This window comes from Bos taurus, chromosome 14 (assembly GCF_002263795.3).
Source record: "Bos taurus isolate L1 Dominette 01449 registration number 42190680 breed Hereford chromosome 14, ARS-UCD2.0, whole genome shotgun sequence".
NCBI lineage: Eukaryota > Metazoa > Chordata > Mammalia > Artiodactyla > Bovidae > Bos > Bos taurus.
Genome location: NC_037341.1, coordinates 7,241,162 through 7,268,293, shown reverse-complemented (window position 1 = coordinate 7,268,293; position 27,132 = coordinate 7,241,162). Strand labels below are relative to the sequence as shown.

The following is a 27,132-nucleotide window of genomic DNA, read 5'->3' as shown; positions in this document are numbered from 1 at the left end:
AACCACCAAAGCCTTAAATTGCAGCAGGAATAGTGACAGTAGTGATAGATTAGAATTTTTAAAATCAAACCCAAACATGTCCCCGTCACGGCTAAGAGAAGGGCCAAGTTGACTGGAAAATAATTTACTTAGAAAATTTTGTGATGTATGGTAAATTAAGTCCTCCCTTCAGAACACGTTTCTGCTTTTGTTTTTTGTTATTTTTCCTCTTCCAAAGTAATACTCCACTTAATTGATTCCCAAAGACCTTCTGCTACGACCTAAAACTGTTGCCACTGGGGGGAGATGGGCATGGACCTGGACTTCATCTACGGGTGAGATGGACAGTTCATTCTGAAATTTTAAAAGGGGTGAGGCGGGGTGATGGAGTTGGAATCAAACAGTCTTTTCAGCCTTGAAGGATGGAACCAAAGGATACAGGGAACATCATCAGTGACAACAGATCATGTATTTTAAATACTTACTACAAGAAAAACGAATTTGCTAAATTGGCCCTGTAGATATGGTTATAAAATAAGTCACCATCTCCTCAGACAACTCAAAACTCAGGCTTCTCTGGTGGCTCAGCTGGTAAAGAATCTGCCTGCAATGCAAGAGACCTGGCTTCGATCCCTGGGTTGAGAAGATCCCCTGGAGAAGGGAAAGGCTACCCACTCCAGTATTCTGGCCTGGAGAATTCCTTGGGGTCAACAATCTAAGATAACAGGAAATTTAAAAAAACCCTCAAAACTCAGAGCAACTAATGCCGCTGTGCATCCACGGCCACACTGGGAGGTCACAGCCTCCTTCCTGGGCATTTCTCTGCTCGACACTGTGCCAAGCACCTCATGTATTCTCTCGGTGAATCTCACTGCCTCTGAGTCTTATCGTCACGTGTATGACGCGTCTAGCATACTAGACTAACTGTGGTGATCATTTTGTAATGTATAAAAACATCCAATGACTATGCCATGTACCTAGAATTAACATAGTGTTGTAGGTCAATCATACAGCAAGAAACAAACAAACACACAGGCTTCTAAATATTGAGGGGAAAAAATCCATTATTTGGTTGTACCATTCACTTCTACCAAGATTGGTAAAAGCTCACCATCCTTACTAGAGAATGACTCAAAGCTCATTCTTTAGTGGTGGTGGTGTTTAGCCGCTAAGTCCTGTCCAACTCTCGACCCCACGGACTGCGGGATTTTCCAGGCAAGAATACTGGAGTGGTTGCCATTTCCTTCTTCCAGGGATCTTCCCGACCCAGGGATCAAACCTTCATCTTCTGCATTTGTAGGTGGATTCTTTACCACTGATCCCCCAGGGAGGGCCCATTCTTCACTGAAAATGGGTCAATAATGTCCTCCTTGGCCACAAAAGAGAACCAGCCGTTGTAGGATTAAAAACGATTCTCAAGCTTTTTTCTTTGTTACTGAACGGAAACCTTTGGCTGTTTTTAGTACCCAAATAGCGTCTAGGACTTTGTTTCGTGTGAACAGTTTTGTGAGTCCTCCTATGTCATTATTTCCATTATTTCATTGTTTAGAAATGTGAAAGTCTAAAGCCATGAAGAACAGTTTGGCAATTTACACCTCAAAAGGATGGTTTATTCAAATAATTGGTTAGAATCACTATAAATTAAATAAAACTTCATTTGATAAAAAAAAAAAAAAAAATCTTGACCTCAGTGAGCTGGACAGTGAGTGACGCCATCAGGAGACCCCAGGGCTGGATGGGGGGTGGCGGTACTTGCCTTGACACCCCCACAAAGCTGTCACACAGCAGAGGCGCAAAAGGTGTGGGCTTTACCAAGAGCCCCTGGATGAAAAGGTCAGACTTAGGAGCGTCGGGAAGGCCTGACGGTGGGTTTACTGCCCCTCCTGAAGCGGGGAGCGGCTGCTGCCTCCTCTAGGCTGCAGCAAACCAAAGTGAGGTGCCAGGAAGTGGAAGGGAAGACTACTGGCCTCTCATAGTGACCCCGAAACAAGGCTCACGCTTTAGAGGGAGAACGACGTCACCATCGAGTTCTGGGGCCTGGGGTCTCAGAGGGGGTGGGAGGTGGTGGGGGGGCGGACATAAATCCGCCAACCTAAAGGAGGAGAAGGACTCTGGTAGAGGAATGCTTTGATTCTATCCACCCCACCTCCTTAGAGCAGGTGGCAAATAGGAAAAAGTGCATTTATTGGAAAAGCAAAAGAATTCTAAGAGAGGAAGCTGAGACCCCTCCACCTGGGATGGGACTGGGTCATCAAATCACGCTCACGTCACATGATAGTAAGTGCTTCGGAGGCTCCAGGAGGGCGGGACTCTGCAGGCCCATCCCTCCCCTCTTTTCTCTGCTAAGTGATTCAGAAACGCTAAGGTCACCTCCTCTGGCGGCTGTCTTTCGGTCACCGGGCTGCAGGGCAGTCCCAGATAAAGACGGGGAACCTACACGGGGTCGGGGGACAGGCGTTGGGGCCATGATTCAGAGAAGGTGCTGATGAGGACTGGGGTGGGGAGGGGTGGTCTCTGTTTGAATCTTGACGCAAAGGGGCTGCCCAGGGAGGGCCCTGTTTGGGGAAGTTGATGCCAAAGTCCTCCTGGAAGCGGGTGAAGTGGGGGAGGGTGTGTGTGTGTCTGTGCTGCAGGGAGGGGAGAGGGGGGCTCCCGTATTGCTGGTGATGCCAACCGATGGCCTTACCCACCCAGAGGAGGACCAGGAGGGCCCCGCGTGGCCACTGGAGCTGGGAGGGCAGACACGAGCACATGCGGAGCACTGGTCTGGGGCCTTCCCGGGTGCAGCCCTGCCTCATGGCTCTGTGGCACACCCCGAGTCCCTAGAGCTCGGGGGCGGGCGGCCCCGAGGCCTGCTCCTCCACTGGCTGCACGGCCTCCTGCACGTAGACAATGAACTCTGAGGCCTCCCCGCCCTGAGTGTAGACGGTGACCGTCTCGATGCCCTCCACGTCGTCGGACGACACCACCAGGTGATGCTGCTCGGCCAGCTCGACGGAGGCCTGCTGGAGGGTCTCCTGGATCATCACCGTGTGGTTGGAGCTGGGCTCCTCGTCTGTGACCTGCGGGAGGGAGGGAGAGAGGTCACAAGGCAGGCCCCAATTCCAGTCCAGCCGGGACCAGAGGAATCCCATCGACTGGCTACGGAGCAGGCCGATTCCAGACAAGGCCAAACTCCAGCTGGTGCTAATGCCCTGACTCTGTTCTGGTCTGTTTTACAACTGCTATTGATCTTGAGAAGAGAAATCATACAGATAACATAGGCAAAAATTAGAAAGTGTTGAGACCCTAAGAGTTGCAAAAGTGACTGACAGAAAACCAGCCGAGGAGGAAAGTGACGGGCCCGGACTTGCCGAGCTGGGGAATGACCGCCTCGGACACAGAGCAGACGTCAGGGTGGCTGGCCTTGCCCAGGGGCTGTGAAGGCGAGGCAGGAAGAGCCTCTCTGTCCTGCACTTGGTGGGGCGTACACAGCACCTCCCTCGCTGCGGGCTGTGAGCCTGGAAAGGCCACTTTCCCCCATGACCCTCGCTGTCTCATCTGTGAAACAGAGATTAGAATGCCCACTTCAGAGAACGGCTCGGAGAACTGAAGACGCTTTTGTAAGCAGAGCGGGTGCTTAATATTGCCATGCCTTCCAGGCCCTCATTCAGGTACTAACAATGTTTCCCTACAGTACTGAGGCATGTCAGTTACTCACTCATTCATTCTTTCAACAAGACCGTCCTCGTTTCATCAGAGTCCCAGTGGACTGAGCTCTCTGAGGGCCAGGCTGTCACTACCATGGCACAGCTCTCCCCAGATACAGGCGGGCGGGGCAGGTGTGGGCCCAGGGCAAGCAGCCAGTGTCTGTGGAAGGGTGCTCCGCTGGGTGCCAGTGAGTGATGGATGCTCGGGGAGCACATGGGGGAAAGCCAGTGTAGGGGGGCAGACACAGGACAGGGCGGTGCTCTGACAGAGCGCCAGGGCAGCCTCCAGGGGAGGCATGGGGGTGGGCTTCAGGCAGAGCGGGGACAGAAGGAGCAAGGACTCCCAGGACCCCCAGGAGAGATCCGGAGCAGTGGGCTTGCTCAGGTGGCCTCTGAGAGCTTCCACTCATGAAATACTTTCGGACTCCCCTCTGGCTGAAGCCTGGCTTACACTTTCCTCCCTGCCCACCCCCTGTAAACACGACCCACACCATCTCTGGGACCCACGTTCAGGCTTCCAGGGGCCTCCCTCGGCCCTGGGCCTGAGCCATTCCCTGCTAGCAGGAAGGGCTGTGTTGGGGGGAGCGTGGTCAGGTTTAATTCAGAGACAAAAATGGAGGAGGCCCATCTGGGGTGGGCGTCACACAGTTACTGATTGGAAGGAACCTCCAACTTGCACAGAACTTTCCAGAAGCTAGAGAGATACCCTGAGTGGGAAGTATTAGCACATTTGGCCTGAGCTGTCTTTCTACAGTAGATGGAGGCCTTTCATCCCCCCTTCTTTTACTGTTTGTTTCAATTTCATGAAATGGGGAAATGTACTGTGAACCAAGACTTTAGAAGTAAATATTGATTTACTTCACTTTGAAAGAGGGAACCTGACAGACGGGTGGGAAAGGGAGGAGGGAATACTGGACAAATGCTTTTCTCTGAACTGCCGGTCAATTCCACATCAAAGTAAGGAGTTGGGGGGCACGCAGGATTTACGCTGGGGTCCCAGGACCTCACGCGGGCAAATCAAGCCCATCGAGTTCAGGTAAACAGATGCCAACAATCATGATAAAATGGGCGAGATCCACCAATACACGAGCTTTGAGACGCACTCCTGGTGTGACAGCATGATTCATATACAGCGACTGCCATCAGAGGTGAAGCCCGGAACAAGGACGAAGTCACCAACAGTGGACTTCACTGTCCTTCTGAACAACTCTAACACCTGAATGCTGATTGGGGCTGACCCCGCTGCGCAGACAAGGAGGTCCCTCCGGGCCCAGGCCTCGGATGAACAGAGCCTGCAGTGCCTGTTCCCAGGATGGCAGGGCGGGGTCCTGGGAGCTGGCCCAGGATGACCCAGGGGCAGGAAGAAGGGCAGAGACCAAGATGAGGCCTCCGGGCTTGAAACAAGGGAAAATAACTCTGTCCCATGAGGGCTGGGGCCACTTCATGGAAGGCGGTGGTGTCTGCAGATGGTGGGAGAAGGCATGGCGGGCAGAGGGGAGGCAGCGAAGAGCAGGTATGTGCTCACCGCCCCGCCAGTCACCAAACTCACTGGGCAGGGTCCCCACCTTCCAGATAGGATCACCAGTTCGGTTCACGCACTGCCAATTCTGAGAGCAAAATGAAATTTCCAAATGTAATCCTCTGGGCTTACTTCACCAGGAAGAGTGATGGACACGAAAGTGAATGTGCAGCCATGGAAATCCTGTGAAGGGTGACCCTCCTGGCCGGCACACGTGTCACGGGAGGGGCATTCAAAGAGTAACTATGATGCCCAGGGTTCGGTCGCCGGCTGGTACTGGCCCGAGTTCACGTTCTCATGAGCTTGAGTGTGCAAATGCCCAGCTTCGCGTGAGGCTGTGGAAACGGGAACTGGGGGGCATGGAGGGCTACATCACAGAGGGGGTGCTGAGCCCCTCCCCCACCCTCGGGCACACCACCTCTGCCAGGACTCACACTCTGCTTCTATGTTTTATGTTTCTGCCAACCACAGACTTCCTTCTCTGCCCCCGTGGCACCCAGTGGACACTCTCCTCACCCCAGGCCCATCACTTGCACACGGCGTCTTGTGGCCTGGGCATCTCAGGGAAACCTCTAGTGCCCAGTGACTCATGTAAGGTCAGTGGGCTGGAAGGTAGCTCAGATCTGGATGTAAATCCAGGTGACCTCAAGTCCGGGGACCTTCCCTGGCTGGTGCTGTGTGGCAGCGACTAAAGAAATGATGTGTCATTGATCAGTAGGGTTAAATTATGACTCTCTACCCGTCCTAATCAGTTTAGGGCTGACTGTATAGCTCTCGACCATTTTCTTTGTTCAGAATGATCGCTCTAGCAGTTTAATCTATTAGCACAGGCTTACAATTGTTCTCCACGGTAGAAATAATCTGCCTTCACGGTGTCATTATCCCCCGAGATAGGTACTCCATTTTCCCCAAGTGCTGTATCTAACACATCTTCCAGCTAAATTATTAGCAGCACAGAAAGCTTAATGGAAAACCTTAACCCACAGGAGTGTGCAAATTATTCACTAAATCAGGCTCTGAGTTCTGCAGCTCTGCCCACCTTGAGTGTTCCAGAATCTAGTTTTCTTCCCTGTGTGTGTGGTATGCTAAGTCGCTTCAGTTGTGTCCGACTCTGCAACCCTATAGACTGTAGCCCACTCCAGGCAAGAATACTGGAGTGGCTTGCCATGCCCTCCTCCAGGGGATCTTCCTGACCCAGGGATCGAACCAGGGTCTCTTATGTCTCCTGCACTGGCAGGCGGGGTCTTCACCACTAGAGCTGTCTACAGCAGATCACGAACAGAGCCCAGCGCTCCGCAGGGCTCTTCTCTCCTGGAGTTTTCCGCCAAGACCCCACCCTCCCCACAGAGATACAGCAGCTAAGGGGCATCTGGGAAATGAATGGGGTTGGCCTGCGCCCCAGTCCACACCTCTGCCCTGCCTCTGAAAGATATGGAGGGGGTCCCGTCTCTAAGACCCAGATGCTTAGCACCCCCACCTGCCATACAAACTTGGCCATAAGTGACAAAAGGGCTTTTGAGCAAATAAATGACAAGAGGGCAGCACGCAACCCTACGTGCCGTACTGCGTGTCCCCACGGGTGTCCCTGCCCAGCCGGAGCCTGTGTGCCTGGAGCCGCTGCCCTGCGCCCAGTACCCTGCCAGCCGCCTGGGCCCTCCCCGAAACGTGACTGCCCTGCTTGGAGCCCCTCTCTCACTCAAGCTCCTGCCTCAGTGTCACTGTGTCCAACAGGGCTTCCCAGACAACTCCCACCCCCAGCAGAAGCAGCGGCCTCAGACACACCCCCGCATCTCCTGCCCTTGTTCCTTCAGTGCACTGTCGCCCCTGGAGACCACGTCACCTGCTCATCTATCTATTCTTCATCAGGAGCTTCGAGAAGGCAGGGACCCGGGCCGTGTTTTGGCTACTTGATTCCAGCACCTACTATGTGGCCTGGCATGAGGAAGGGTCTGGCCAGGGCCTCATGAACAGTCAGCGTCTGGCCCCACGACTGCATTCGAGGGGGATCTGCATTCTCCACGGTCGTTTACATGCTTTGCAACCAAGGGCCCTTCTTGTCTTTGTTCTCTTACCTAATTTTTTTTTTTTTTCAAATAACATAGTCCTTTAATAATTGGGGGAAATGAAGCAAAAAGTAAGAGAGGAAAAAGAAAAAGGAAAAAGAAATATGCAGAATTGCTTCTTTCAAACGCCACAAGGTATCTTGGCTGAGAAAACATTCTCCCTCAGATGCACAGGACAGTCATCAGCGCTGTGCTGGGCACAGGGCGGGCACGTGGACAGCTGTGGAAAAGCTGACCTCTCCAGAGCAGTCCATCAGGCACTTGGCCTGCACCCCAAGAGAAGATGACAACGGAAGAGGTCCCAAGGCCACATGCCCCCTCAGCCTGTGCCCCAAGAAGATGAAAGAGGTCCCAAGGCCACGTGTCCCCTGAAGCAGCAGGAATGGGAGTCACCGTGCAGAGTGAATGCAGCGGACCCTGCAGGAGGCGGATGCAGCTACCGGGTGGAGGCTGATTTCCTCAGGAAGACGAGGTCTGGTTCTGAAGGGACCTTGCAGCATAAAACGCTGCTCGCCAGGATCCCCACATGCACTCAGGCCCCTCGGAGCATCGCCTGATGATGGTGGCCAGTGGGTGGGCAGACAAAGGTTACCCGGGCCCAGGGAGACTGAGAAACCAGAAGAGGGATGAAAACAAGTTTTAAAATCAGGAGCAGATCTGAAGGGCGGGTGCCTGCAATGGGCTGCAGGGCAGCAAAGGTGCGGCCTTGGCTGCAACAGGGACGAGTTCCATTAGCACCTGCTCTGCAAGACAGACAGAGCAGTGAGCTCTGTCTGGACACCTCTGAATACTGAACCGTTTACTGAATAAGCCATTGGACAAGTGTCTGGCTCTTATCTGTCATACACGCAGCCCCCTGTATTTCAAACACTCTCACTGAGAGTTAACTGTCAGACACTCTGCTAAAGGCTGGAGACAGAACCGTGGGTCCCCCACTTTCTAGACACAAAATGGTTGCCAGTTCAGTGGAGGGGTTGGAGAGGACACTTCTCCTAGACCCCTAGGGTGGGGTGGAGCTGGGTGGGTGGGGAGCAGGTGGTGGTCAGCAGTGGTTTCCTGCAGGAGATGACCCCGGTCTTGAACACTGGAGGGTTTCCAGGAATCGAAAGAATGCAAACATCCTCTCAGGTCCCTTGCACTGCAGAAATTCTCAGACTCTAGGGTACAGTGAGAATTAGAGGGCTGCAGACAAAAATCCAAACACTACAAACCAGAAAACAATGAAAAAGAACCTTGAGGTCAGTTCCTTTAGGTGAAATGCTCCCCTGGGTGTGTTGAAGCTCTAGGGAAGCTGTCTTATTTTTTGCAGCAATTAGGGTTTCATTCACTGCTTAAATTATAGCCAAGCAAGAGCTTCCTCCAGCATTCTCAATAGGAGACTGCAGACCCATTTTCCAAGGTTAATAAGCAAGCATGTTTACTGTAACAACCCTAGGTTAGGTGTGGCGCTGCCTGAATCAGAACCAAAGGGAAATGGTAAATATGATCCTGAATTTACAGAGGAAAGAAAAGGTATGAACAAATGTGGTTTATAAAAAAGCATCATAAATTCCCAACTCTAAAAATATATACACATCTAGGGGACCAAAAAAAAAAAAAGAGGAGGTGAATACTATGTGCAAGAAATTTGTGGAAATATCAAAAGATAGCAAAAGATATTCACAGACAGGGAGAAACCATTCCAGAGATCAAAGAAAATTTAAAGCCTTTAAAAAAAGGGCACGGATCACCCCGGGAAGGGAGGAGGCCTGTGACGCATGTCCGCATTCATGAGACGTCCCTCCCCTCCACCGTATTTTGCTCTTGGCTGCAATGAGACAGCAGAAACTTTCTTCTTTTCTGAAAACACACACCCCATAACAGTGCAAAGTCCGGGCTGTAAAGACTGACCGCCCGATAAAAACAGTCCCCGCTAATGCATCCTTGCTCTCGGAGACGCTGAGGGCTCCATCTGGCGACACTGGGCCCCCTGGCGCTGAGACACCAGGGCACTGGGGAGCCCCCTGCACAGAGTGCCCTTGGTCAGGGGCCAGGTGGGGACTGGCCTGAGGGGAACGGGTGGGTCTCTTTGCCCGGAAACGGGAAGAGAGACCTCGAGCTCGTCACAGGATGAGCGTGGGAAGGCTTGCACGTTGGCCAGACAGACTGGGCAGGCAGCCGGGTTAGAGGCAGAGGCCCGGGCAGCAAAAAGGGAGTGCGTGGCCAGGACCCATTGTGTTTCTCAGGCATCTGAGTGCAGACTGGTGTGATCTCAGGAAACCAGGTGGCTCAGGAAAACAGAATCCTGCTGTGAACAGTGGTACAGTGGGAAGGGTGGCATGGCCTCACTCGAGAATTAAGAAACAGCGGGGACCCAGTGCCTAGCACAGGGAGAGTGAAGCGGCATGAAGTGCTCACGATTGCTGGTAGGTCGGCCCCTCCGGGGCAGCGTCCCCACCACTGCCACCTCTCCCCGCACACCCCCCCGCCCCACCCCCTGGGTCTTGATTAGCACACCCTCCTCCGGACAATGTGCATGCAGCACGGAGCTTCCAGCAGGCCTGATGTGAATGAGCCTAATGTTTGCCGCAGGAGATGTTTTTAAATGGAACCCAAACAGAGCATCTTCCCAGCGACAGGGAAGGAGGGGGCAGGCAGTGGCTTCTAACCGCCTCTGAGTATCTTCTGATATTTAGACAAGTTTGCTGTGCAGGATCCTGCCCTTTGGCGACCTGTCAGCACACATACGTTAATTTCCACTCAATGCCACGCATGATTGGGCTCTGCATCGCTGGCAGGCACCCGGCCCCTGGTGGAGGGGAGTGGCGGGGGGAATGTGCTTCTCCTGGAAGCCTCCCTCCCCCTGCCTGGAAGCCCGTCCAAAGGTGGACCACTCTTGGGTCAGTCAGGGGTTCCAATACTGTGCTCACTAAAGCCCCCTCCACTGCATTTGGGGGGCATTTCCCTCTGCGTGTGGCTCAGGACAAAAGACCTCTGCCCACCTGATGTTCACCAGTCCCCGGACCTGATGGGTGGGCGCTCCATGGAGACCTGGGCCCGATGGACTCCTCCCCTCCCTCTGCCATCCCCAGGGCCCCTCTCCGTGCTGCGCCAGGGAGGTGGCACTGGCTTCTCGCCTCAGCGATGGAGACTCTGCTCCGTGAGAGCCAACAATCTATTTCCTCTAGAAGTTTTTCTCCGTGTCCTTTTACACAGGTGATGGGCAGCCTCCAGGAGACCCTGGGGACAAGAACATGGAGCTGGAAGTGCACACCCTGTTCCCCCCAGGACCTTCAGAGCCGCCACCCCTGCCCAAGGGAGACAGACTAAACTCCCAGGGACGGAGCACATCCGAGTTCTGTTTGTTGTTGTTCAGTCGCTAAGTTGTGTCTGACTCTGAGACCCCATGGACTACAGCACACCAGGCTTCCCTGTCCTTCGCTATCTCCCGGAGTTTGCTCAAACTCATGTCCATTGTATGGGTGATGCCATCCAACCATCTCATCCTGTGTTGCCCCCTTCTCCTCCTGTCTTCAATCTTTCTCAGCATCAGGGTCTTTTCCAGTAAGTTGGCTCTTGGCATCAGGTAGCCAAAGTATTGGAGCTTCCGCTTCAACATCAGTCCTTCCAATAAATATGAAGGGTTGATTTCCTTTAGGATTAACTGATTTCATCTTGCAATCCAAGGGACTCTCAAATGTCTCCTCTAGCACCACAATTAGAAAGCCATCAACTGTTTGGCACTTGGTCTTCTTTATGGTCCAACTCTCATATCTGTACATGACTTCTGGAGAAACCATAGCTTTGACAAGATGAATCTCTACCAGCAAGTGATGCCTCCGCTGGTCTAATATGATGTCTAGGTTTGTCAGAGTATCCTGTTTAAAGACGGTTAATGACAACAAAACATAAACCACTTCAATCACTCTTTAAACTCACCCAGGTAGTTCGTTGGTAACAAAGTAGGTCTAAGAAGAGTCAGGGACTGTGAGGGTCTTACTCTGAGGCCAGTGCAACTCCGAGGTTGATGTCCACCATGTGCGCTGACATGAGCAGCCCCAGACCCTGGGTGGGAACCCCACGTGGACACTGCCTCCTGCTCATCTGGCCACAACTCCTTTCCTTCCTGTACTTCTCTGAGTAGGGAGATCGCCCACCTGGGGTCTCTCCTGCCCTGTGCTGAAGTCAGGCGCCCCTTCTGGCTCAGAGCCCCCCACCCAACTCCCTGCTACTTTGGGCAGGAGGTCCCATGATGCTGCTTGGCACCAGATTTTCCGTATCAGCCTCCTCCAGGGCCTTTCCAGGGATGTGTGAGTGTTCATCGCTCAATCGTGTCTGACTCTTTGCAACCCCATGGACTGCAGCCTGCCAGGCTCCTCTATCCATGGGATTCTCCAGGCAAGAACACTGGAGTGGGTTGCCATTCCCTTCTCCATTCTCCAGGGGGGGTGACCCTGAATGTCACAACCACGGCACGTGGGACAGATAGGGTCACATTGTCTCTAGCCGTGAACACGATGCAACCATCTACCTGGACCAGGCAACAGACTCTCCTACATAGCAGGAGGCATTTCATCCACGCTGGGACTCGTACTGCTGAGCACGGGGCCTGGACAGCTGCATCGGAACCTGCCTGCTGCACAGAAGCTTCCGGAAGCAAAAAGAGTTATGGCTGACTTATAGGAGCTCAGATTAGAGTTAAGGAGCTATGTCACTCCTATGACAGGAGCTAAGATTAGACTCAACCAGAGCCAGGCACCCCGACAGCTGCTTCATTTGCATAATTATACATAACCCGCACATCAGCCCCACAGGGTAGGTTCTATTATTTTCCCACTTTACAGATGAAACAACAGAATTTCCGAAAGGAGAAGGGCTTTGCCCCAGGCCACACACTATTAAGGGTCAAGTGCAGCCAGTCTGGCTCCCTTTCAGCTGCTTACTGCACTACTGGCTGCGTCCTTCTCCACCCACTGTGACCTGGCCTGGGATGACCCCTAAAATGGGCTTCTCAGGAGTCCCCCTGTGCACTGCTCATTCAGGGAGGGGCTCTGTCTTCAGGGCTTGAGGCTCCCTGGGCAAGGCATCCACAGCAACTGGAAATCAAGGCTGCCCCAGCACGGGCACCCCAGCCCACCCAGCTCGGCGTCCGGAGTCTGGTCCCCCAGGGATGCCGGGCTCTGATTCACATTTTGAAAAGATCACTCTGTCAGAAAACTTGAATTTAGGGCCACAGAAGACAAAGTACTCAGCCTGGTGAAGAGCCAGGTCTGTGACCAGGAAGGGAAGCTGACAGCTGAGGGCGGAGCTCCCTGGGCTCCACGACACTCACGAGCAGCCCAAGGAGGGGACGACGGTGCAATGTGGAGTCTGATTCGGCAGGTCTGAGGGGGCCCAGACAGTCTGCATTTCTAACAATCTCCCTGATGCTGATGCTGCTGGCCCTGGGACCACATTCTGCGTAGTCAGGGCTTGATGGGGGCAGCAGCCTGGGGACAGAGGAAATATTCAAGGTACCTTATGAAGGGAGTGCCCACAGCAGGGAAGGACTTGCTGATGGATCAGATGTGGGGGTGAGAGAGGCCGAGGAGGGAAGACAGACTCCCAGGAGCAGGAGTGGAGAGCTGCATTTACTAGATGGACAGGAGGCAGGGGGAGCTCCTGGGCTAAGATGGGCGCTCCTGCCCATGTGGGAATGACGAGCAAGAACCAGCCTGCAGCTGCACTGCCCTGGGCTGAGCCTGAGGCTGGAACAGACCCCCTTCAGATGGGGATTGCAGCTCTGGTTCCTCCCATCTAGAGCCCTGCCTTTGCCCCAAACCTGCAGCAGACCTAGAGATCTCAGCCAGCAAGGGGACGCTACAGGGACGGGAGGAGGCAGCTAAAACCCAGCTACCCTGGCCAAGGACACGGATCAGGAAACGGGCACCCGAGCAAACAGTAATAAACACGAGAGTTGGGTTGTTGTTAAGTTGCTAAGTCATGGTCGACTCATTGTGACCCAACCCCACGGCCCATAGCTCACCACGCTCCTCTGTCCGTGGGATTTCCCAGGCAAGAATACAGGAGTGGGTCACTGTTTTCTTCTCCAGGGGATCTTTCCGACCCAGGGATCATACCCGCATCTCCTGCATCGTCAGGGGGGTTCTTTACCACTGAGCCATCAGGGAAGCCTCAAACACAAGAGTATTAACACTCAAATAAAGTGGGATTCTGCAAACTGCACCAACCGAGCTGCAGCTTCTGAGGCACAAGGGGAAATCAGGTCTTAGGGAAAAGGGTAAAAGAAGCAGGGTTCAATGACGGACACCTTCAGGTCAGCTAACAACGTCTTACGTGAAAAAGAGTGTCAGGATGGAGTAGAGAAAAACTTTTATTCTGTTTTTTTCAGACAATTTCCCATATGATCATGGATATACAATGGAACTTACTTTTACTTTTAAAATTTCACAAAGAGATGGAATTTTCAGTCACTGCCACGGAACAGGAGGGCTTAGCAAGTCGCAAAAGAGCCGTGAAAGGAAGCACATGTGCATATCAGCCTCAGACATCATACCAGAAGTAGAAATCACTTGAGGGAAAGTTGTATTTGAGACAAAGACAAAGATTGAAATGGCCAAGGGAGAACTAAGGCAGGCTCAGCAAGGACAGCAGCTGGCATTGGGGTGACCGGGAGGGTAACCCACAGCCAAGCCCCTGAGCGAACCGTCTGGATCTATACGCTGAAGGTCACCACCCAGCTCAGCAGCAGGCACTCCACAAGGAATGTGAAGTGGGCAAATATTTGAAGAGGCTACCTGTCTGTGTAATTAGACGCTTGATGTAATTCAAGTTGGCAGAGCCCCAGGATCAAATAAATTCTGCCACAAAGTTCTTTAGGTAGGAGCCAGACTTCACCAATCAAAACATGCAGGTGAGAACTGACTCTCATGGGAAGGGCCATGAGAAGAGGGAGAAACAGAGAAAGTAGTCAGTGAGACGTCCCCATTTATACACCAATCAGAAGAACTGGGAATCAGAAGATAAAAGGTAGATGTCTATTTGGATGGCAGGCATCGCTTCTACCGCTAACAGAGAACCCAGAATGAGATCATCCAAGGGTCAGCAAGCACAGGGGACGCTGATGCCTCAGTCCTGCAGTCTACATCGAATCTGACCATCCACGAAAGGCAGGCGGCTTCCCGACAGGGGCCTTCCCAAGGCACGAATCCATCTCGACTGCCATCACCCCGCAGAGTCAGTGTGTGTGGGAGGGTGTGGGCATCCCCATCACACGACGAAGACACACAGAGACGCTAGCAGTACTCCCAGAGGGGCGAGGCTGCAGCTGCCATCAGCTCTTCCCACACTATATACAGTCTCCCTGTTCCAGGACAGAATCCTTGGATGAACCGCAGCGGTGGTGAAGCCACTGTATCGGGGAAATAGAACAGATAGTCAACTGAAGGTGCCAGGGTTTGGCGATGAGGAAAAGAATAAAAATCTGCGATTATGACGTCTCCCGCACTCACACGCAAGTGATCTGAAGACAGAGCAGGTTCTGCGGAGAGATCTGAATGGAGAGAAAAGAAGGGGTGGCTCTCCTGTTATTTCCATGCGTTCGGGGGAGTCGAGGAGAGGTCTGTGTATGGTGTGAGTCCAACAGAGCCTCTGCAGGAATGAGGAAAGGACACTCATTAATTCCCAGATTATTGGAGCTTAAAGCAGTAAGAGAACAGGGTGTCTCCACCCAGCCGTGTCTGCGGGCAGGACGAGGGGGAGACCTCAACTCAGTCCCCCTTTACTGCAATGCAGGCGGCCAGTATCGCCTGTGATTTCCACAGTTTACAAGAGCATCTTGTGCAGACGTGATTCTTCCGTCAGGTCTCTCGCTGAGAGTTAAGAGATCAAATTCAGGGGATGGAGTGATTGTTTTTAAGTAGTAATGAAAATAGCTTTTGTTCCCTCACACAAATCACCTTCCAGGTCCCTCCCCCCATTATTTTGCCACAAATCTTATGAGGATGCTCAACATCTGCCCCCAGCGGGTCAGGAGGCCCATCCTGGGCTCCCCTGGAGGACGGACCACAGCAGCAAGGCCGTCCTCTCAGAGGCCGCACTTGAGGAGTCCTCTCTGAAGAGTGGCTTCTCCCCACCAGATGCCCCCATACTGACGGACAGCATGAAAGAGGTTCCGGGGACCACGTGACTCAGGGCCTTACACGAAAAACAGGACAGGCTGGACCCTACTTTCCCTGAAAACAGGCAACTGATATACACGGCTGGCCACAGGAGCGGACAGCACTTCCTCACTGAAATAACGAACCGCAAATAACAGACAGCAGTTCCAGTGTTGGCTGCCAACCAACGTACCCCTTCCAGCGAGACCTGCTGCGGAAACTGCCTCTCGGGCTGCCTGCTGAGCCCGCAAGGGAGGCTGGGCGGGTTCCGCTCCTCCAGGCTGGCACGTACTGACCTCGGCTTCCAGCGCCAGCCACCACAGGGGACCTGCCCGGAGGTGACAGGGGGTGCCGAAAAGCACCCTCGAGAGGTGGGGTGCTTTTGACAAAGCTGGAACTTCTGCTTTGAGGTTTGATTTTTGCCTATGTTTTTAATCAGAAGTAAAAGCAAGTGGGAAGACCACTTGGAATTTTGAACAGGATGGCGGCAGCATCATTCTGGGCTATGCCAGGCTGAGGGTCTACATGGGGAAATGGGTGAGTGCCTGCAGGTCTGGGGCAGTCTTAGCCTCCAGCACGTAGGGGGAAACAAAAGCAGAAGAGTGGCAATTCTAGGAAGCGCTGCAGAGACGCAGGCGCGGGGACAGACACAGGCCTGTCCACAGACAGTCTGCAAACCACAGTCGCTGCTGAGCCCTCACTCCACAGGGGAGGAACAAGGAGAACCACCTGCTCGCTCTTGAGCTGGGGATGAAAGTGGAGGACCCCTCAGGGCGGCCCCTCCTCAACCATGACTCTTTCAAGGCCCTGCAAGGTGGCTCTCGTTCTGGAACCTTGAGGGGAAATGTCCCTGTGATTAGAAACAAAGGTGTCTCAAGGCTGCCACCTCGCCCTGAAGTCTGTGACTCAAAGTCGTCTCTATGACAATGGAGTATCTCAGTAAACAGTAGCCTGGGTTAACAAAGGGGTCCTCATACTTTGAAACGTGCCACGTGAACACGTGTGAAGGTTAACACTGTGTGTCAGCTCGATTGGGCCAAGGGGTGCCCAGCTCTGCCGCCTACTGTTTAGGGGTAACCTCCGCAGCAGACAGCACTCGAATTATCTCAGAAGACACTGGATTATCACGACGCCATAAGATACTGTGACCCCATGCACTGCAGCACGCCAGGCTTCCTATCCCTCACTATCTCCTGGAGCTTGCTCAAACGCGTGTCCATTGAGTAGGTGATGCCATCCAACCATCTCATCCTCTGTCGCCTCCTCCTCCTCCTGCCGTCAATCTTTCCCAGCATCAGGGTTTTTTTCCAGTGAGTTGGTACTTCCCATTGGGTGGCCAAAGTATTAAAGCTTCAGCTTCAGCATCAGTCCTTCCAATGAATATTCAGGGTTGATTTCCTTTCGGATTGACTTGCTGTCCAAGGGACTCTCAAGAGTCTTCTCTAGCACCACAGTTTGAAAGCATCAATTCTTCAGTGCTCAGCCTTCTTTATGGTCCAACTCTCACATCTATACATGACTCTGGGAAAAGCAAAGCTTTGATTATATGGACCATTGTTAAGAGTACCTTAGACAGCAAGGAGATCAAATCAGTCAGTCCTAAATCCAGGGTGAAGGGAACATCACGGATTCCCAGCAGGTGCCCCAGAGTCCACATCTGAGTGGCCTAAGCACACTCGGTAAACAGATATGATTTCTCTACTGGAAAATCCTAAACCAGAATTTAGTTAAAAAGAAACTGATTTTTGTAATAAAAACAGCTATATTGGGACATCCCCAGTGGTCCAGTGGCTAAGACACCATACACCCAATGCAGGGGGCCCGGGTTTGATCCCTGGTCAAGAAACTAGATCCTGCCTGCAAGCTGCAACTAAAGATCCTGCGTTAATGCAAATAAGGAACTGGCGTGGCCAAATAAATTTTTAAAAACAGCTATATTTAAGCTTAAATAAGACAACTGAATAGAGAGGTCATTCCTTTAGCATTCCTGTAGGCATTGCAGGGGCAGTCTGAGGCCTCCCTGCCCATCTGTCCATCCATCCATTCTCCCATCCATCATTTATCAACAGCCTTAGAGCTCCAGGTGCCAGCCAGGCGAACAGGACTCACATCCCCACCAGGCTCCTCTGTCTACGGAATTCTCCAGGCCACAATACTGGAGTGGGTAGCCATTCCCTTCTCCAGGGGATCTTCCCCACCCAGGGAGTGAATCCAGGTCTCCTGCATTGCAGGCAGATTCTTTACCGTCTGGGCCACCAGGGACACCCCCAGTTAGCCCTTGACGTGCCAGGTGCCAGCCAGGCAGACAGGACTCACATCCTGTTTTCCACCACTGCGAACACATTATCCCTCTTTACAGGGCTACAGCGGAGGCTTATCGGCCTTATCCCTCGTCATGCTGTCACCCTAATGCCTCGGAACACAGCTAAGCTATTTCCTCCATCCGCAACCTCGAGTATCACCACTCCGCCTGTGACGCGCAATAAATCATGTCTCCAGGGAGCAGCAAATCCATCCTGTTCCTAGAAGGAAGTCGTGAGTCACAGTGGTGGCGCCTCCCTGCAGTTCTCCAAAGGATCTGGCATGCCCACAACAGCCAAAGGTCCCCTGATGCCCTTCCCGAAGTGGCCAGGTCTAGCTAGGGATGTCACATGCCACAATACAGACGAAGAGTTTCAGAAGAGATTACCAGACATACTGAGGACTGCAATCTAACAAATACAAAGAAAAGCTGAGAGAGCATTTGGCCTAGAGGCGTTATGAATCTGCTCCCAACGATGCAGAACATGCAGCCCCTGCAGCCTGAAACATCAGACTCCTGCTGTCCTGTCTGACCTCTGCCCGGGGTCTCACTGAGAGACAGCATGCTAACGGAGGAGTACAAACACGTGGAGTATTCAAACGACCATCTAGACGCACTAAGTCTTGTCTGAGGAGCCGGAAATCCAGAGCTGAAGCCACATGCACTAATTCTGCTGGGAGCTCCATAGCCTGAACTCCCTGTTTGTGCTGTGGCCTGGCCCTGGGCGGCGAGGGGGTTGTGGGCGGGGGGTGGGCGGGGGGAGAGGCGGGCCGGGGGGGCAGTCAGGGGGGCAGCACTGGGAAGTCCACCAAGTCATCGAAGGCAAGTCACAAACAACACATCGTTCAGGGAGAAGAGAGCTGCATTAAGAAATTATTTGTTATTTGCCAAGAAAACCTTACTTCTTCTACTGTTAACTGTTTCATGCTTCCTTCTTGTTGTTATCAAACTTGGTACCACGTGTACAGCAGAACTTGGATTGTTCTAGTGAAGCCTACCTCTCCCAGGTCTCGGGGCAAACATCAGAGCCCTGTCCCAACAACCCTTCATGAAACAGCCCCCAGCCCCACTCCCTCAGCCCCCGTCCCTCCCCGGCTCCTTCAGCCGCTCCCCCACCCCCGCTCCCTCAGCCCCCGGCCCTCCCCCTTTCTGATTTTACTTTTCTCCACTGCCCTTGTTCACCGTGTGACAATCTCTCTGTCTTATTGATCTTTTTCCCACTGGAGTAACCACTTTGATGGCAAACGTCGGCTCTCTCCTGGACAGCCAGCAATGAGAACACTGCAGGCACTTACTAAACACTTCCTGAGTGAATCGCTAAAACAATGGATAACGTGTAAAATGCTACAGTCTGCCATTCAACTTTCTCCACGAACTTGAACTTTGATTTTAAACCACACCGTGGGTCTGCCCTGGTTCCGACGTGCTTGCTGTGTTGGTTTTCTTAAGCATTTGCCTAAGCCAGCTTACAAGTCTTGTACAGTGAAGCCAGAGGCAGTAGAGAGAGAGGTATGGACAGACAAACAGGCTGACCTGATCATGATGCACACCACATCCTAACAGATGGTGAAGTCTCCTCTGAGGTTAGCAGGAGAGGAAACAAGCCAAACAGTGTAACAACCATCAATAAGTGGAGTAACCTCTACTCACACGGTGGCCATCCTCTCCCATCCGTTTAGTTCAGCCATCCTCTGTGCTGACTGCATCAGGTGATGTTCAGTATTTAAAAGGCCAGGCCCTGGAAGCCCTCCTGGCTCCTCTGGCGGTCCCTATGGCCCCTTGCTCCACTGACATCGTGTCTTAGGCCCCGAGGCTGCTTTTGACCACAGATGTGTCCAGATGGGTCCACATCACACTCGTGTCACTTGGGGATTCCTTTCATTGAAAGGAAAGGAATGAAGTTTCCAGAACTTCATTCTGGAAGGGGTGATGCACCTGCCTCAGTATCTTGGCCCTAACATATGGAGCTCTTGCAGATACAATCAACCCCGTAATAAGAGGAAGAAAACAGGACTTCCCTGGTGGTCCAGGGGGTTAAGGATCAGCTTGCCAGTGCTGGGGACACGGGTTCAACCCCTGGTCCGGGAAGATCCCACGTGCCGCAGGGCAACTAAGCCCGCGAGTTGCATCTACTGAGCCTGTGTGCTCTAGAGCCCGTGCTCCACAACAAAAGACTCCGTCTCAGTGAGAAGCCCTCACACCGAAACGAGAGAGAGTAGCTCCCATTCGCTGCAACTAGAGAAAGCACGCCACAGCAAGAAGACCCAGCACAGCCAAAAACGAAAGAATAAATAACTTAAAAAAAAAAAGAGTAAGAGAATGTATGAGACCCAGGTCAGTTTCACTCCAAATTCCCCCTCGGGTAGGTCACAGCCCTGAAAACCAAAGTGGGCAGGGGGCAGAGGCTGTGTGGCAGTGTGGGGAGACGGTATTTAAGGACAAGGGGCGGGTCCTACCTGCTTCACGACGGTCACAGTCCCCGGTGCCATGGCGACCACCGAGGCAACAGCCGTGGCATCGTGGGTCTCGGTGCCCAGCTCGATGATCTGCTGGAGGATGTTGACGGCCGTGGGGTCAAGTCGGTCACCTGAGCAGGAAGAAGCAAACAGGAGATGGTTAAGTCCAAGGGCGGTGAAGGTCACTGAATGCAGAAGCAGCCTTCCTAGAGGCCATGGTTGGGTGGTGCCTTCTCCAAGGATGCATGCGTTCTCAGTAAGCACTCACTGTGACCACAGAAACAAAGTGTGTGGTACATCACAGCTCACAACACACTCCCTGTAAGAACATCTCCAAACTCCACACAGCCTGTGAGGAGATGACACTGTGGTGGTATATCCCCACTTTATAAATTAATCACTTCACCACAAAAAATCGAAGAGACCCGCCTTGGGCCATCGGATCAGCTACGTCACAGGGCAGGGCTCAAGCCTGGATGTTCTGAATGCAAACTTGTGGACACAGGGCTGCCTCTCAGAACAGAACTCCTGGGAAGCACACCGCAGAGCTGGTTTCCCTGCAGCACGGTGGGAGGCGCCAGTGAGCATGAGCCAGGTAAGTTACACAGGATACGGGCAGGACACGCGAGGACGTCCCAGTCGTCAAGTTGGTGGTCTTTAGACTTCTAAATCAGGGTTTTCTTTTACTCATCTCAGAAGCCTGGAATCGACATCATCAGGACAGCTACTGAGCACACTCTGCCTGCTTTCACCATATGCTTGGCCATCTGTGACTCTCCTGAACACGCCACTCTGACCCCGATCGTTAATTCACCAGGAGGGAAATTACTGCCTGGTCTCCAGGTTAGCATAATAGTACGAAGTCTCCTCCAATGTCTACATCCTCCTGGACAGCTTTCTGCGGGCCTCGTTCCAACGTGAATCATTAAGAGATGAGAGAAGGGCATTCATTGTGTTCTACACGGAGGGTAGGACATGGCCTATGACTGAAGCAATGACGTGGGCACCTGCTCACCATGCACAGGCCTAGCGTCCCCTGCACACACCTCACACACAAACAGACACACACACACACTCCTGGAGGAGGGGGGGAGGGCGCGCCTTGAAGCCAACCATTCTAAACAGCCAAACACTAAACAAAACATTGACCCTTAAAAAAATGCATGGAAGTAAGCTTTTAATTCTTCATCCATTTCCTTTGTTAATGACCATTTATCAAGTCCCAAGTGTCAGCCAGGAACACGGTTCCCAGTAGGAACTCAGACAAAGACCTACTGCTGCCTCCCCGCTTCTCCTTCCAGGGCTCGCAGGCGACCGGGACAGACGGTAAGCCACCGTTTCCAGCCCCTGGTCAGTTTCATATGAGGGGGGCGACTAGGGAGCTCCGCAGGACAGTCCGGTGGGCTCCCGGGAGGTGACACACAGCCTGAACCCTGAGGATGAAGATGCCGTTGCTAGGAAAAGTGCTGGGCGGGGGAGGAGCAGATTCAGTTCGTGCTGAGACGTGCAGAGTCTGGCCCAGGCGGGCACAGCTCTGAGGTGGCTGGAGACGCAGTGCAGGGAGGCCAGGACCCAGAATGGAGGCCCAGCTGCTGAGCTGCATCGTTTCCTAACAGTCAGGAGGGGACACAGAGAACCTGTCAAAAGAGAGAGGGAGTGTGGGAGCAAGGGAGTGTGTGCGTGGGGGACTCCAGCTGGCCCAGCCCAGCGTGAGCACTCGATGAAGTCACTGCATGTGCGGGAAGGAAACACGAGCAGACACAGCGTCAGCTCTGGGAACCGCGCTGATGGTGGGGCCCGGACGCCCCATTCGCAGGGCCTGCCGCTCTCACAGGCTGCGGGGTTTCTCCCGGGTCACCCCAGCTCACTGGGCAGTGTGCACGGCGCCGGCCTCGGATCTTCCCCAAAGACAGCGGCTCACAGGACATTCTGTGCATCCTTCTTACCACCTGGGGCTTAGGGACTAAGAGCTGGGTGAAATGGTGAGTTCCCATCTTCTGTCACCGTCTGACTTCACCGTGCGCTTCCTCTAATCCCGCCTGCCTGATCCTGTCCCGCCATACACAGAGCACTGAGGCACCTTATATTAACTTGTCTTCTGTTCCTGTTTTTTAAAGAGCATTAAGAAAAAGTGTTCTCAGCCCAATTCCCCAGTTGCCACTAGGCTGGCACAGTGGTTTGTTTTTTGAATTGATCTAACATTTGACATTGATGACATCTGACATGAAGATCCTGACTTGGGGCTTTTCAGAAGAACTGGACAGCAGACAGTCCTGGGCCCACAGGTCCATAAGGGGCCGTTAGGAAGGCCAGCAGACTGCCCCCGGTCTCAGCCACGCCCCCCGTCTGCCTCCTGTAGACCCTGGAACAAACCCCCCAGAACAGATGACTCTGAGGGAGCCTGGAACAGGGATGGCACTCCAACAAAAAGTTAGGAGACCTAGATTCCAAGACCAGCTCCAACACCCAAGAAGTGGGTGAGCCTCAGCCAACCATTTACAAGGAGGAAGTCTCCTGCCTCTTGTGAAGTGAGGACTATAAGACCCGTCTTCCCACACGCTGCTCAGAGACGTGATGAGTCTACGGCCATACCACCATGAACGGGCCCAATCTCGTCTGATCTCAGAAGCTAAGCAGGGTGGGCCTGGTTAGCACTTGGAAGGGAGAGACGTGACGATATGCGTGGACATCCGGCAACACCGTTTGGAGGCACCACTTCACCTGCAGCTCTGTTCTAGAAGACTCTGTAAGAGATCTCTAGTTGTCAGAGAGCTAGAGCGCTCCTGAGGGCACAATGCAGCTGAAGGAGATCGAGTGACGGACATCACTCATTCACAAGTTCATTCATTCATTCAGCCTGCCAAAGACCAGCTCTAAGGTGTCAGGGAGGCGGGGGGCGCTCTCACCACTCTCTGAGGTGTATCTCAGGTCCTGAAGGGCGGCCACGGCAGCCTGTGTGCCCTGAACGTCCTCTTCAGCTTCTGCGATGTGCAGGTACTGGGTGGAAGGCTCCTCGGGAGCTTCTGTTGCTGGCTAAACAAAAACACAGAATCACTGATGGGACTGCCTAGAAGAGCCCCTAGAAGGTCCCCATAAGCCCCGCGATAATGGATTCAAACAAAACAAACACACACCAGCAATGTGTCTGCAGCAGCTCATTTGCCTGGCACCCCTGAGAAACCAGTGCTCCGATAAAAACCCATCTCCCAAAGAGGAAACTTCTCTGTGCCAAGTGCCGAGGCTTTAAAACCAGCTTTGGAGGAAAGCCTCTGGTGACACGTTCTTGCCGCAGGGAATAGAGGATGTTGTTCACAATGAGTGATGAGACACGCACAGAGAGACCCTCATGTGTGCTCTGCCCCTCCCACTGCCACCAACACTGCTCTGATCCCCTGTGCCTGGGGCCTCCCGCCATGAGGCCAAGAGGGAGGCACAGCGTGGTGGCGGTAGACGGGAGGAGAGGACCAGTCACCACAACCTCTGGCCAGCTTAGAGCATGGGTCCCGGCACACAGCAAGATCTCAGGAGATCTCAGCTACTCGTGCAGTCTGCGGCTCATTTTATTTTTACAGGATGGGTATGACAAATCCAACTGGCCAGAGAAGATACACCTGTGCAGAATCAGGACCCCATGAGAGAAGAAGAAGCTAAAGGGACATTTACAGAAATCTCACACCGATAAGGAGAGGAGAGGTGGACATTTCACACGAACTAGATATTCATAATCATCTCTTCCTAGCACTGGAAGGCAGGCAAGCATGAATGTCACCAATAAAGAAGAACGAAAAGGAGATTTTACACAGAATTTATAGGAGCCAAAGTTATCATACTCTGTAAGCACTTATCAGCTATTCACAAAGGCTCAGAATAGAATGTGATTATTCTTTTACAGCCAAGTGGTCAAGTTCATTTAGTTCATTTCCAGCCTGACATTTAGTAGACACCCAATGAGTATCTGATGAACGCATAAATGAACAAAAAGAAGCATGCTTCCTTATAAGTACCATTAGGCAACATTGTGGCCAACACGAAATGGATCTCAGCCTGTGATGAACAGGAAGGGCGTGGCATGGCTCCCCGGCTTTGGGGTACTCTCTGTAATAACCATCTGTGGGAAGGCAGTGCTTTGCAGGGCACTCCAGGGAGCCTGGCAACAGCGTGATGGCTAGTACAGGCAGCCTGTCATCACTCGGGGACCACCCCTGGCCAGCGTCTTGGCTGCTCAACTGTCGTACTTCTGGAGTCTAGTAGGTGACTTTGTGTCAACTGTATTTGTAGAGTCACAGCTCTGCTGAAGGTGTCAAGATCTGTAAGAAGCCAGGTCTTCAGAGGAGAGGGGCATGACTGCACGAACAGAAGCACCAGCTGGCCAGAAGAGATGCTGTTTACATCAGGAACCAGCATTCCATGTCTATTTGTTAACAGAGAGCAAAGCCCTGCAAGTATGGACTTGAAGTACCAGAGGATTTCCATAGATGGTGATGTTGCTGACACCATCGCCGCCGCACAGAGGACCTGCTGGGGACTAGACAGTAACCCTGGCATTTCATACATCCTGTCTCTCAATCCTTTTGACCTCTTGAGTGGCAGGAGCCTCACCACAGACATTAGAACACAGCGGTCACAGAGGTTCGACAAGCAATGGCTCAAGGTCAAACTGTTTACAGGAAGAGCCAGGAAATTGCAAGGAAGTCTTTTGAAGTCCACATTCCTTAAATTTTCTTATAGAAAATGTCACACACACACAAGACAGAGAAGCGAGCCTCCATGCTCACAGCACCACTTCAGCAGTCACCACCTCACGGCCAGTCCGCTTTTGCTGATGCCCCCTCCACGCTCCACACAACGGCCCTTTGATTTTGAAGCAAATGCAGACGTCACATCGATTTAAATATTTCAGAATGCACCTCTGAAAGATAAAACTCTTTCAAACCAGAACTACAACACCGCCATCACACTCAGAACACTTAACAGTGATTCCTGAATGACTTCACATCCCTAAGTGCTATTCTAATTTCCCCAACTCATTTTTTCACAACTTAATCCCACAAGTCGTACTTAAGTTATTGAAATCCATGTATTAGAACTGCCTGATAAAAGTCTCATAACACTTGCATTTATAGGCTCTCCTTCCACTCTTTCTCCTCTGCTTATGGTTTCATTGTGAAAAGTGGTCGCTTGCCGTCAGAGTTTCCAACAGCCTGGATTCTGCTGTCTGCACCACCAGGGAACCACTGAGTGTGTTCACTGACAGTCAGACGTGGAAGCTTAAATCAGGCGATCAGGAGGCAGGAGGACCCCACGGTAACACCGTGTACCTCCATCAGGAGACACTCTGTGACTGAGCGTTCCTGTTTTTGCTGTGTTGGCAGGAGACTGACGGTCATGGCTAGACCCACGATGCCAGTGGAGGGTTGTAAAACAGAAGTCATGAAAACCTTCACTTGTTGGCTGGAATACTTCTACACAAAGAAATCTCTCTCCTCCAACATTCGGTTATTCTGAGATACGGTTTGTTTCGATGAGGTAGAATAATTGTTAGACTCTGAGCCTTACCAAAGTAACAATTTTATTTATCAAAATAGAGTTGATTCACTATTACTCTGCACAGGTAACTAAGGAGTTTTCTCCCAGGATTATTATAAACTCATGGATTTAAACACATTTGATGTGCTTCACTCCACTCTGCAAATACTAACAACAGCCTTAGAGTAACAATACCAACCGCTGCTGGTGGAATAACTGAGAACAGTATTTTTTTTGCCAGTTCCTTTCACCCTTAGGTTCTATTCCACTGGGGAGGAACAATCCAATTTCTATCTTAAAATCTCTTAAAATATTTCTTCTCTATGTAGTTCTGCCATCGCTTTGACATATAGTTTAGATCCTTGATTTCATTCTACTCTTAATTTTCAGGGCTTGCTTTTTTAAAGTTCAGTTTTGTTTTTATTGTTATATAAAATCAGAAGGGCCATCAATAATCTTCCAACAATCCTCGGCCCCTACCTAATCACAAGAAACCATCACATGAATCCAAATGGTGTGATGACGGCCCTTCTGATTGCATCACGCCGGGGGCGGGGGGGCGGGGTGCGGTACATGATGTCACTCTGTCTCACTACCGAGAATTCTGACCTCGGTCGGGTGGCTAAGGTGGTGTTGGCCAGGTGTCTGAACTGTGATGTTACTACTTTTCCCTGTAAATTCATGATTATTTAGGGGGAGATATTTTGAGGTTACATCAATACTCTATTTCTCCTCAAAACTTCTGTTGACTAATTCCGGCATTCATCAATGGACCTTGGCTACTGTAATTATTACTGTGGTGTTCTAATGGTAATTTTCTATTTCCCCCACTTTCTAGATCTATTGATCAGAATTATTCTGTAGTAAAGAACTGTTCTTTCTCTACTATTTATTCAATCATTTATCAGTATGGATGCAGAGATATTTACTCTATGCTTTGAGTGATTTTTTTAGTCCAATACTATCATGATTTACTTTGTTACTCAAATTGTTCCAGTTTGGGGCCATTAGGAACTCTCTAGGGGATTTCCTGGTCATTCAGCTGGTAAAGAAACTGCCTGCAATGCAGCAGACCCCAGTTCAATTCCTGGGTCAGGAAGATCCCCTGGAGAAGCGATAGGCTACCCACTCCAGTATTCTTGGGCTTCCCTAGTGGCTCAGCTGGTAAAGAATCTGCCTGCAATGCGGGAGACCTGGGTTTGATTCCTGGGTTGGGAAGAAGCCCTGGAGAAAGAACGGCTAGGAACTCTCCGGGTTGTCTCCTGTGCCATTTTGACACACTTCTCTTACTTTTGTGGAGCACACTGGTGTTACTTTCCAGCACTGCAAAATGCTCCAGGATCACCTTCCGTAATTTCTGCCTCTGCCCTGAAGTCAACCACTTTTTCCAAGGGACCCTGGTTCCTCTTCTTGGAGAATCCTGTTAGAAACCAAGACCTGGAGACTAGGTGTGCTCATTG

The 27,132-nt window shown here is 52.0% G+C and overlaps 1 protein-coding gene across 3 annotated transcripts in view; it reads right to left on the bottom strand.

Annotated features, from left to right (window-relative positions):
- Positions 1-1,567: 1,567 nt before the first annotated feature.
- The window catches only part of ZFAT (zinc finger and AT-hook domain containing), a 156,640-nt gene continuing 131,075 nt past the window's right edge, over positions 1,568-27,132 (bottom strand). For 2 of the 3 annotated variants that reach the window (XM_005215319.5, XM_002692602.7), the window contains 3 exons: positions 23,053-23,179; positions 20,147-20,277; positions 1,568-3,041 (listed from right to left, as the gene is read on the bottom strand). In XM_005215319.5, the coding sequence (XP_005215376.3) occupies positions 2,802-3,041; positions 20,147-20,277; positions 23,053-23,179 (498 nt within the window). In that variant the 3' untranslated portion in view covers positions 1,568-2,801. Of the gene's footprint in view, positions 3,042-11,041; positions 14,641-14,740; positions 14,880-20,146; positions 20,278-23,052; positions 23,180-27,132 lie in introns of those variants that run through there. The other variant, XM_010811924.4, reaches the window with a different exon arrangement.